This window comes from Carcharodon carcharias, chromosome 1 (genome assembly GCF_017639515.1).
Source record: "Carcharodon carcharias isolate sCarCar2 chromosome 1, sCarCar2.pri, whole genome shotgun sequence".
NCBI classification, from domain to species: Eukaryota; Metazoa; Chordata; class Chondrichthyes; order Lamniformes; family Lamnidae; genus Carcharodon; species Carcharodon carcharias.
In genome coordinates, this window is record NC_054467.1 from 33,994,357 (window position 1) to 34,006,685 (window position 12,329).

General features: G+C 42.2%; 1 protein-coding gene across 2 annotated transcripts in view; it reads right to left on the reverse strand.

Moving 5' to 3' along the window:
• Positions 1–10,117, reverse strand: part of LOC121280939 (membrane-associated progesterone receptor component 2-like) — a 60,931-nt gene extending 50,814 nt beyond the window's left edge. The window contains exon 1 of one of the 2 annotated variants that reach the window (XM_041193397.1): positions 9,735–10,117. In XM_041193397.1, the coding sequence (XP_041049331.1) occupies positions 9,735–10,083 (349 nt within the window). In that variant the 5' untranslated portion in view covers positions 10,084–10,117. The remainder of the gene's footprint in view (positions 1–9,734) is intronic. The other variant, XM_041193406.1, reaches the window with a different exon arrangement.
• Positions 10,118–12,329: the final 2,212 nt, after the last annotated feature.

Consider the following 12,329-nt stretch of genomic DNA (forward strand, 5'->3'; position numbering starts at 1 on the left):
TTAAGAAGGAAATTGATAGATTTCTGGATCAAAAGGCATCAAGAGGTATGGAAAGAGAATGAGAGTATGGCGTTGAGATAGAGAATCAGCCACGATCATACTGAATGGCAGAGCAGGCTTGAAGGGCTAAATGAACGACTCCTGCTGTATTTTCTATGTTTCAATTGTACTAATTCACTGGATCTCCAGATAGTTCATATTTTATAGTGCCTGAATAAAACATTTATCTGGACCTATTTTATTTGGCTTCAAAAATGCTTCCACATTTCCCAGGGTAAAGACAAACAGTATTTTGATGACAACAAATACAGTTCCTACCATTTGTTCAAGCTATGCATTCCAGATAACAACTCTGCAGTATACAAATATCTTTCCTTATCTCCCCTGTAGTTGTCAATTGCCAGTGGAAACAGTTGCTCATTTACCCTACCTTAATAGTTCTGCATACCTCTCTAAATCTCCCCTTGACCTTTTCAATTCCAAGGAAAACAATCCAAATTTTCCCCTGTAAAGTGCTGATCTTTAATTAATGTTGATTCATATGAAAAGGCTCTTTCAATCCATTAGTACTAACTATTTAATTGATTCAATGTTCTCTCCCAATTTAATTCATTTATCCTGCTTCTGCCAACTCTTAATTTTTTTTATATATTAATGGCACCTTCACCAATTCTGTTTTTAAACTCAGTAACCTTTTCATTCACTTTTACTTTTGACTTCTTCCTCCTCCATTTCCCATATCGCCACACACTCTTCTCCTGACGTTCTCTCCAGTCTCGTCTACACTTCCCTTCCTTCTACATTCTAATAGATTTCTGTCATGGCTACAATAATGCAGCCAGTTCATATAGCCTCTACCCTTATTTTGAGATCCTCAAGCAACATTTTCTCCCTCAGCCCCAATAAGCCTCTTTCTGTATTCCACCTACCTACCTTCCAAACCTCTAAAACAAAAACAGAATTACCTGGAAAAACTCAGCAGGTCTGGCAGCATCGGCGGAGAAGGAAAGAGTTGACGTTTCAAGTCCTCATGACCCTTCAGTTCTGTTGAAGGGTCATGAGGACTCGAAATGTCAACTCTTTTCTTCTCTGTCGATGCTGCCAGACCTGCTTTTTCCAGGTAATTCTGTTTTTGTTTTGGATTTCCAGCATCCGCAGTTTTTTGTTTTTATTTTTGTTTTTATTCCAAACCTCTAACACTGTTCTACCTAGCCTTTTTTTAAAAAATCATTCTAGTGATGTGGGCTTCACTAGCTAGGCCAGCTTTTATTGCCCATCCTTAATTGCCCTTGAGGTGGTGGTGGCAAGCTGCATTTTTGAACTGCTGAAGCCCATGTGGTGTAGGTATACCCACAATGTTATTAAGAAGGGAGTTCTAGGATTTTGACCCAGCAGCAATGAAGGAACAGCAATATATTTCCAAGTCAGGATGGTGAGTGGCTTGGAGGGGAACTTCCAGGTGGTGGTGTTCCCATGTATCTGCTGCCCTTGTCCTTCTAGACGGTAGCAGTCCTGAGTTTGGAAAGTGCTGTTTAAGGAGCCTTGGTGACTTTTTGCAGTGCACCTTGTAGATGGTACCCATTGCTGCTACTGTGCTTCGGTAGTGGAGGGAGTGATTGCTTGTGGATGGGGTGCCAATCAAGCGGGCTGCTTTTCCTTAGATGGTGACAAGCTTCATAAGTATCGTTGGAGCTGTATTCATCCAGGCAAGTGGAGAGTATTCCATCACAATCCCGACCTGTGCACTGTAGATGGTGGACAGGCTTTGGGGAGTCCGCAGATGAGTTAACTGCTGTAGGATTCCTAGCCTCTGACACTCTCTTGTAGTCACCGTATTTATATGGCTAGTCCAGTTCAGTTTCTGGTCAATGGTAACTCCCAGGATGTTGATAGTGGGGGATTCAGTGGTGGTAATGCCACTGAATGTCAAGGGGCAATGGTTAGATTCTCTCTTGTTGGGGATGGTCACTGCCTGGCACTTGTGTGTTGCAAATGTCATTTGCCACTTGTCAGCCCAAGCCTGGATTTTGTCAAGGTCTTGCTGCATTTAGACATGGGCTGCTTCAGTATCTGAGGAGTCACGAATGTGCAATGTTGAGCACCAATCAGCAGCAAACATCCCCACTTCTGACCTTATGATGGAAGGAAGGTCAGCTGAAGCATGTGAAGATGGTTGAGCTGAAGACACTATCCTGAGGAACTCCTGCAGTGATGTACTGGAGCTGAGATGATTAACCCCAACAACCATAACCATCTTCCTTTGTGTTAGATATGGCTCCAATCAGTGGAGAGTTTTCCCCGATTCTCATTGACTCCAGATTTGCTTGGGCTCCTTGATGCCGCACTCAGTCAAGTGTAGCCTTGATGTCAAGGGTAGTCACTCTCACCTCACCGCAGGAGTTCAGCTCTTTTGTCCATGTTTGAACCAAGGCTACAATGAAGTCAGGACCTGGTGGAACCCAAACTGAGTGACAGTGAGCAGGTGATTGCTAAGCAAGTGCTGCTTGATAGCACTATTGGTGACCACTTCCACCACTTTACTAACGATCATGAGGAGATTGATGGGGTGGTAATTGCCGGGTTGGATTTGTCCTGCTTTATGTGCGCAGGACATATCTGGGCAACTTTCCATGTTGCTGGGTAGATTCCAGCTTTGTAGCTGTACTGGAACAGCTCGGCTAGGCGTCCTGCAAGTTCTGGAGCACAAGTCTTCAGTACTTTGCTGGAATATTGTCAAGAGTCCATAAGTCTTTGCAGTATCCAGTGCCATCAGCCGTTTCTTAATGTCACATAGAACAAATTGGCTAAAAGCTGGCATCTGTGATGCTGAGGACCTCCAGAGGCCAAGATGGATCATCCTCTCTGCATTTCTGGCTGAAGATTGTAGCAAATGCTTCAGCCTTATCTTTTACACTGATGTGCTGGGTACCCCCATCATTGAGGATGGGGATATTTGTTGACCCTCCTCCAGTAATTTGTTTAATTCTCCACCACTATTCACGGCTGGAGCTCTGTCTATCACTTGCTGCTTTTGCTATTTGTCACGCAAGTAATCCTGTGTTGTAGCTTCACCAGAATTTCACCTCATTTTTAGGTATGCCTGGTGCTGCTCCTGGCATGCCCTCCTGCGCTGTTCATTGAACCAGGGTTGATCCCTGGGCTTGGTAGTAGTGGTGGGGTGGCCGGGCCATGAAGTTACAGATTGTGGTTGAGTACAATTCTGCTGTTGCTGATGGTCCACAGTACCTCATGGTTGCCCAGTCTTGAGATGCTAGATCTGTTCAAAATCTCTCTCATTTAGCACGGTGGTAATGCCACACAATACGATGGAGGATATCCTCAATGTGAAGGTAGGACTTCATCTCCACAAGGACTGTGCGGTGGTCACTCCTACCAATACCGTCATGGACAAATTCATCTGTGGCAAGCAGTTTGGTGAGGATCAGGTCAAGTATGTTTTTCTCTCTTGTTGGTTCCCTCACCACATGCTGCAGACCTAGTCTGGCAGCTATGTACTTTAGGACTTGACCAACTCAGTCAGAAGTGGTGCTACTGAGCCACTCTTGGTGATGGACATTGAAGTCTCCCACCCAGAGTACATTCTGTGCCCTTGCCACTCTCAAATAGTATTCAACATGAAGGAGTACTGATTTATCAGCTGTGGGCAGTGGGGGGGGAGCTAGACTTCATTGAGTCCGAAGTCGATGTTGAGGACTCCTATCCCACATTAACTTTGCTCTTACCTGTCTATCCGAACCTTGACATGTCTTCAGAGTTTTGGTCCAATTACCCTTGCCCTAAAGACACCTCTCTTGACTCCCTATATACTATTCAATCTTCTATAGTTTGCATCTGTAGCATCTAAATGCCAGTCATTTCCATTTTTCACATAATAAAGTCATGAAATTCGATCACAAAAACAACAGTAAAAATACAGAATATATTTTTAAAAAATTGAATGATTTAGTAATTACAAATTAGTGGACTCTCTTACATTACATAAACAGTCCTCGTGTTATAAAACCCACTGAGCAACAGTACGTCTGGTGCATATTTCTGGTCTATCATAATTCTCCCTACGTGTCAAACAGCAAAAACAGTCATCTGACACAGGAGTCTGAATGTAAGCAGAGTAACTTAAAGTCTGTTCAGCAAATCAAATTTTTCAGTCTTAAAACATAGAAAGCCAATCTGACCTGCAAAGGACTCAGGAGTTACATTAAGAATTCAATGAAATTATACCTGCACACTTACATGGTAAAATGCTCTAACCTTTATTTGTTTTTATTCATTCATGGAATGTGGGCGTTGCTGTCTAAGCCAGCATTTATTGCCCATCCCTAAGTGCCCTTGAGACGGTGGGGTGAACTCCTCGAAGGTGGCAGTACATCTTCCAACTTAGTTTGTGGAATGTGAAAGGAGAAATACTAGCCAAAAGATTAAAAGGTTATTATGCAAGATTGTGTATTTGGAAGTTTATAAAACATAATTATTATCTTTTCATGAAATGCGAGGATTGGATCAAAATTGCCAGGAACCCATGTGGATATTTAACATTTAATAATATTTTGTGAAGCACTCCACTACTGCAGTTAATTGAACTTACGAGAACTGAAACTGAATTTCATAGCTCCTTGTACAGTAATTTAATGTCAAAAGATCAGTCATGTACAACTTTTGATTTAATTGTATGCAAATGTTTCAATTTGATTCCTGAATTTGAATTCCATGTCTCATCACTTTCAAAAGCCACTGATTCACAGATATAGTAATTTAAATATTTTAGCATTAAATTCCTACTTCCTCATTTAATGTTGATTTAAATCAAGTTACTGTATAATTCCACTTTAGTGGTAAAAAATTACCTTGAATTATTAGAAGTCAGCTGTATCAGTGTGCACCTGATGATTCAGTACCAAGAGCTAAAGAGGACAGAACTACCATCCACACATCCATTTTTGAACATATACATTGTATGACAAAATTCATGTGATAGAAAGCTGAATGTGCATGGAATCTTAACTATCCACTACTTGGTCCATAATACTGTCATACAGGCATTATTGCACAAATGATAATCACTAAACATACCAACTAGCATTACATAATTTGAGAGTCTGCACAGATCTGATGAGTCTCCATTCTATAATAGTTTTTAGGCTTCTGGGGTGAGGATAGGTTACCCTAGATGGTTTCTTCAAAGAAAACTACAAATTTTCTGTATTAAATTTACTTACATATTAAGAACAGCTGTACTCAGGGCCAAAACTTGCATGTACAAATTTAGCTGAACATTAGCACTCAGATTTCCCTCACTGAGCTACCAATGAAAACATGACAAGTCGTCATCGCCCAAATTCAAAGGTGATAAGCAAGTCCTTGAGGTAGAATAAGCGGGGTTACAGATTACAATTTTCTGGATGAAGGACAAAAACTGGTGCACTAGAGACAGCTAGGAGACTAAGTTGATAAGTTACCAAGGCCAGATCAGATGTATCCAATGGTACTGATGAAAGTAGGGGTGGAAATTGCAGAGGCAATAGCTACAATTTCCCAATCATCCTTAGATACAGGGGTGGACTGGAGAATTGCAAATTTCAACCCTTCTGCAAAGAAGGGTTTAATGACAAGTCCAGCAACTACTGGTCAGTCAGTTTGGTGGGAAGGTTTATAGAAACACTAATCTGGTGCAAAATTAACAGTCACTTCAATAAGTGCAGTTTAAGGAAAATCATAATGGACAGACTAAGGGAAAATCATGTTTAATTTTATTAGTTTTTTGCTGAGGTAAGAGAAGATTGAGGATAATGTGGTTTTGTGGTATCGGTAGTCTTATAAGAGACATTTGATAAAGCATCAACTCTGGACACCACACTTTAGGAAGGATGTGAAGGCATTGGAGAGGGTGCAGAAAAGATATGAGAATGGTTCCAGGGTTCAGGGACTTCAGTTACATGGACAGATAGGTGAAGCTATAGCTGTTCTCTTTAGAAAGGGTCGAGAAGAGGTTTGAAGAGGTGTCCAAAATCATGAGGTCTGGGCTGAGTAGATAGGGAGAAACTGTTCCTACTGGCAGAAGGGTTGAGGAACCAAGCACACCAATCTAGGCCAATTTGCAAAAGAACCAAAAGGCAACATAAGGTAAAACATTTTTTTAAAAACGCAACAAGTGCTGACATTGAGGCAGCATTTGACAGAGTATGGCATCAAGGAGCCGTAGCAAAACTGGAGTCAATGGAAATCAGGTGGAAAGCGCTCCACTTGTTGGAGTCATACTTAGCACAAAGGAAGATGGTTGTTGGAGGTCAATCATCTCAGTTCCAGGACATCATTGCAGGGGTTCCTCAGGGTCAGGTCCTAGGCCCATTCATCTTCAGCTGCCTCATCAATGACCTTCCTTCCATCATAAGGTCAGAAGTGGGGACATTTGATGATGAGAGCACAATGTTCAGCATCATTTGTGACTCCTCATATACTGTAGGAGTGCTTGTCCAAACGCAGCAAGATCTGGACAATATCCAGACTTGGGCTGACAAGTGGCAAGTAACATTCACGCCACACAAGTGCCAAGCAATGACCACCTCCACAAAAGAGAATTTAACCATCACACCTTGACATTCAATGGCATTACCATCACTGAAACCCCCGCTATCAACATCCAGGGGTTTTGGGGGGGCGGTGAGGGGTGTTACCACTGACCAGAAACTGAGCTGGACTAGTCAAATAAACATTGTAGCTACAAGAGCAGTTCAGAGGCTTGGAATCCTGTGGCGGGTAACTCACTTGCTGATTCCCCAAAGCCTGTCCACCGTCTACAGTGCACAGGTCAGGAGTGTGATGGAATACTGCCCACTTGCCTGTGTGAGTGCAGCTCCAACAACACTCGAAGTCTGACACCATAAAACAGCCCACTTGATTGGCATCCCATCCACAAACATTCACTCCCTCCTCCACCACTGACACACAGTGGCAGTGTGTACCAGTTACAAGGTGCACTGCAGGAACTCATCAAGCCCCCTTAGACAGAACCTTCCAAACCCACAACCATTACCATCTTGAAGGACAAGGGCAGCAGGCACATGGGAACAGCACCACCTGGAAGTTCCACTCCAAGCCACTCACCACCCCGACTTGGAAATATATAGCCATCTCTTCAGTGTCGCTGGGTCAAACTCCTGGAACTCCCTCCCTAACAGCATACCCACACCATGTGCACTGCAGTTGTTCAAGAAGGCAGCTCACCAACACCTTCCCAAAAGTAAGTAGGGATGGGCAATAAGTGCTATTCTAGCCAATGACGCTGAGGTTTCATGAACGAATAATAAAAAAAAGTAGTTAGGACCTGGAATACGCTGCCCGAGAGTGTGGTGAAAGCAGTTTCAATCATGGCTTCAAAAGGACTTTAATAACAGGAAAAGAGAAAAAAATTTACAGGGCTAGGGGGGAATGGCAGGAGTGAGACATCAGCTGAGTTGGTCTTACAACGAGCCAGAAATGACAAGGCAGATCAAGTGGCCTCTTTCAAGCCTGCAACCATTCTAAATCCCCTCCAACGTGGTGTCAACTATGGCTCAGCAGCACTCTTACATCTAAGTCAGAAGGTTGTGGGTGCAAGTCCCACTCCAGACTTTGAAGATAAAACATTAACTTCTGCCAACACCGCAAAGTATTGTCAAGCGCCAATGCCATCAGGTGAAGTGCTTTCTTTAAAAAGTTTAAAAGTTACTAAAATACCAGTCCAATGCAAGTCCATAATTCACCCCATTTAAAGTACTTCCTCCTGTTGCAGTACACAATTATTGCACTATTGATAGATTGTTTAATGAAGGAATATTTTTGAAGTAATCTCTCACCAGTGTGAAGGGTCTGAACACAAACTCAAAACAGTTTAAAGAATAACTTCAGGAGAGAGACTGAGACACAAGTTCATTAGTATTCTGATGCACTGTCAAGAACTGCCATTAACCCAGTCATGTATGCATGCCTACTGGGCATTACTGATCGAAAATGAAATGCTACCAGGTCTGCATACTTAAATTTAGAACACCAAAGCAAGGCATGACCATTTCAGACTTGCTGATTATGTAAGTGACAAGAATATAAATACATCCAAAAGATTTCAGTTAAAGTTCCATAATTCCATACAAGACAGACAGCACAGTCTCAGTGTTGTACTCTTCCATTTCTACACAGGACTTTAATGGAACAGTTATTGCTCACTCAAACCTGTGGTGATGTAACCGATAACCATCATGCAACACTACACTGATATCATCGAACAGCACAAGGAGAGAAAAGTTTATCCGAGTGCATCAGTTTTCTTTGTGGTTTTTATAAATATTGACCCCATGTGCTTTATCGCTCAGCTTATAAAAAGTGCACATATTACTTGATGAAGGAAGCAACATTCTTTCAGAATCCAACAATTTCACTCCCCAAGATGTCAGGAAATTGTCAGCAAAAAGTACCAACACCACAATCCTGTATGCAACATCAACATATTTATATAGCACTGGTAAAGTGATTAAAAAGTCAAACAAAATATGATACCAAACCACATAAGAAGATAGCCCAGATAAGAAAAGCTTAGGTCAAAGAGGTAGTAGGTTTTAAGGAGTATCTTAAAGGAGGGAAAGAGGCGTTGGAACATATCCGGAGCTTAGGGCCTAGGCAACTAAAGGTGTAGTCTCCAATGGTGGAGCGAATAAAATTGGGGATGCTCAAAAGGTCAGAATTAGAGGAGATACCTCAGAAGGTTGTGGGGCTGGAGGATATTACAGAGATTGAAGGGGTTGAGGCCATGGAAGGATTTGAAAAAACATGAGAATTTGAAAAACAGAACATTACTTGACTGGAAGCCAGCACAGGGGAAATAGTTGAATGGGATTTAGTTCAAGTTAACACACGGACGCAGAATTTTGGATGACCTCAAGTTTACAGGGGGTAGAATGTGGAAGGCCAGCCAACAGTGCGTTAAAATAGTCAAGTCTGGAGCCAATTTCGGCATGAATGAGGGTAATACTTGTATTTTCCCAATGACAGGATTTACCAGGCTCTTGCATGAAAGTCGAGTTACATACAATTTTTGTTCCCAGCTGAAGATACTACATAAAAACTTCACCTAACTGATAGCAAAGACTGAATTAGAAGTAAAATTCTCAAAACTCTGGGAATGCAAAACCCTAAACGCATCTAATCTTCGGCAGTTCGAAACTCGAGTACACAACGCCTGAATAGAAAAGCACTGCAAACGCGCGCAGCCACAGTAACTTTACGCTATTACCAATTCCGAGTCCCTCTAATTAACCAAACGTCTTCAGATCCGTAACAAGATTCCACTGTGCAGTGTATGTTTGACAACAAAATTACTCGCCAGACACATGCTCGGAAGCACTTGGGGAGGGAAAACTCTGCAATTATCGAATAAAAGCAATTATTTAAATCTCTACTTCTCACCTCTCCAGCTTAACTAATGAATGTTGTGCTGGAGTAAAAAATTATACCCAGTATTAATGTGCTGCTCTCTCTTCCTGTACGTGAACAGTTTGCATACAAATACACCAAGAATAAACGAGTGGGAAATGCAAACACGAAGGAACACAAATTGCACATAGCTGAATGATCACAGTATACAGCGAAGTTGTACAGGCAGATGTCTATCTGCATTCCGCGGCAGTGGATGTAGAGCCCCTGTGTTTTGTTTATTAGGTGGGTAATTTTGTTGTTGCACTGACCGGGTCCGTAGAATTTCTTCCCTTTGGTCACATCGAAGACTTTGCCGTTGACGGCGAGCAGGAGCCGCGGGTTCTGAAGCCCGTCGTACTCACGCAGCTGTTCCAGGCTGAAATCGCGTTTCTTCATCTTGGGCAGCTCGGGCTCCTTGCTCTCGGTCTCCGAGCCGGCCCTCCTCCTCCGATACAGTCTGTACACCCCGAGCAAAGCCAGCAGCAACAGACAGACGTTAAACACTAACCCGCCGACGCCGAAACCGGCCATCCCGGCTGCTTCCTCCTCCTCCACCGATGGACCACCCCCCTCGCCGCCACCAGCACCACCGCTATTCCCTTCCACATTGTCCGCCATAATGCACGTTAGCAACCCCGCCAGCAGCGCGTACCCACTCCAGTATAATGGCATCCCATTGGCGGCACCTCCGCCAATCAAACACCGTCCCCGGGGCCTGACGGGGATTGTAGTCCTTCAAGCGTCTGCGCCTGATACGTCGACAAACGCAGAGTCCAGTGCGCGTGCGCGGCCAGTCTGGCGCAGGACTTGCTGCCTACGTGGCGCCTCTTCAGAATCGGCACGTGGAGTATAGATAAGTCCTGGAGCAATGTATTGGAGTGGAGTTTGCTTTTAGGAGAGTTTCTCTCACAACTTTTCGTGATATGGTGGCATAGCGACGCAGATGGACATGGGATCTTAGGCTAGGGGTTACCAACACAGGAAAACTTAAAACGCTTGTAACAGGAACTCGTAACACTTGTCTTCAATGCTAAATGATATATTTAAATGATCTTTTGACCCAATTTTGTTCTTGGATGTATTCTTTTTCCACACATTACATTGAGAATATATTTCATGTTATTTATCATCCCAATGGAGATATACCAACATTAAAAAGGTAAAAAATACTGAGGTTTTGTACTAAAATTGGCAGTTTCTGTCAATAGTTAGAATATAAAGATATGACGTCTCCTATATTAGGTTCTAGGGGGCAAGGCTCATGAGTAGTGGGGTCTGAGGTAAATCCCCTGAATGTTTAGCCTTGTTTGTTGTTGAGGATGATGAACTGTACAAGATATAAGGCAGTCTCATTCAGTGGCCAGGAAACTTATGTAGAAACAGCAGGATTAAGTAAAAGTACATCAAAAGTATGACGAGAAGCCGAAAAAGTCTGAAATTATGAAAGTTGCGCAGAGAAAGACCAAAGAAATTAGAGGACTGAGACAAGCCGAAATAAGTAACACCTAAGGGAGATTTTAAAAAGTAAAACAAAACATAAAGGGGAAGTAAAATTAAAATTGAGCATCAAATACAAATAAAATAAAAATGGAACATGTTGCACACCGGAACTTCTAAAGGCAGACAGAAGAGAGGAGATTGTTGAGTGTAGATGGAGAGTATTAGACTCAGTAAGTAAATTCCCTCGGGTAAGTGATATGACCAGTCTAGCATTAGAGACTGAACCTTCAAGGATTGGAGCTGAAGAGCAGCACAGTAAGAACGGCATTGATTTGATGAAGGGACAAAGCGCTAGAGGAAGCCAAGAAGGAGACACAGGATAAAGATTGATAAAGTAAACAACAATAAAGCTACCTAAGAGATCTTATTAGCGAACATATACCAGGCACAGTCCAACCTGCAGAAAGGTTTAATGTTTTAGAAGAAAAGGGGCTTAGAAAACCAGACAGGAGGACCACCACTTGGAAACTAGAATCTTACCAGGTTGTCCCCCCTGTCTTTTTAATTACCTTTTCCGGACCAGAGAGAGATTGTGATCTTAAGTGATTCATGCTCAATGAACGGTGATGTGTGTTGTAAAGGCAATACCTGAAGAATCATGAGTGTCTGACTGAAGCTAGCACAGAAGGAAAACTGAAGGGCCCAGCTAGGGATCCAGTGGGAGTGGTCCATGTAAGTGTAAATGAGATAGGAAAAACATAGGGACAATAGCCATATATGTGAAAAATGGCTCAAAAACTCAAGGATAGAGAATTTAAAATTGTGTTTGGGAAAGGAAAGAAAATTTGTGGAAGAAAATGAGTGCTTGCTAGCCTGTGAGAGTACAACATTGCTATCTTCATAAATAACTGGGAATACTTCCAAAAAAAGAGTGATACAGGAGAGATGAGTCATCTGGGGACAAATAGGTTTTGAAGCAGCAATAGAAAATCATTTGTGGAAGGGGAGGGCAGGGGGAAAAAAGTTAGGATTCCAGAAATTGTAGAATAAAAGGCAATAGCAGGTAGGTTTGGACACTGATTATCAGACAAACATACAAACCATGGCAGATACTAGGGAACTATGTAACAAGGAAACATATATAAGATCTATATACATGAATGTTAGAAGAGAGAACTGCAAAATATTGTTAGCAAGTTGATTTGCAACATTTATTTAAAAATGTCTAAAAAATAACAAAGTAGATTGACCTATTTTGTTTACTTTTGTTCCTATATGGCATGTTTTCTAAAGGGGTTTTCAATACGTCTCACTTACTCTTTAATCATGAATCTTACTCCTAACTTTTCCCCTATGCTAATTGCTCCATTGTGGGAACTGAAGGAGCCCAAAAACCTGTAGCTCACTTTTATTACTTAACAACA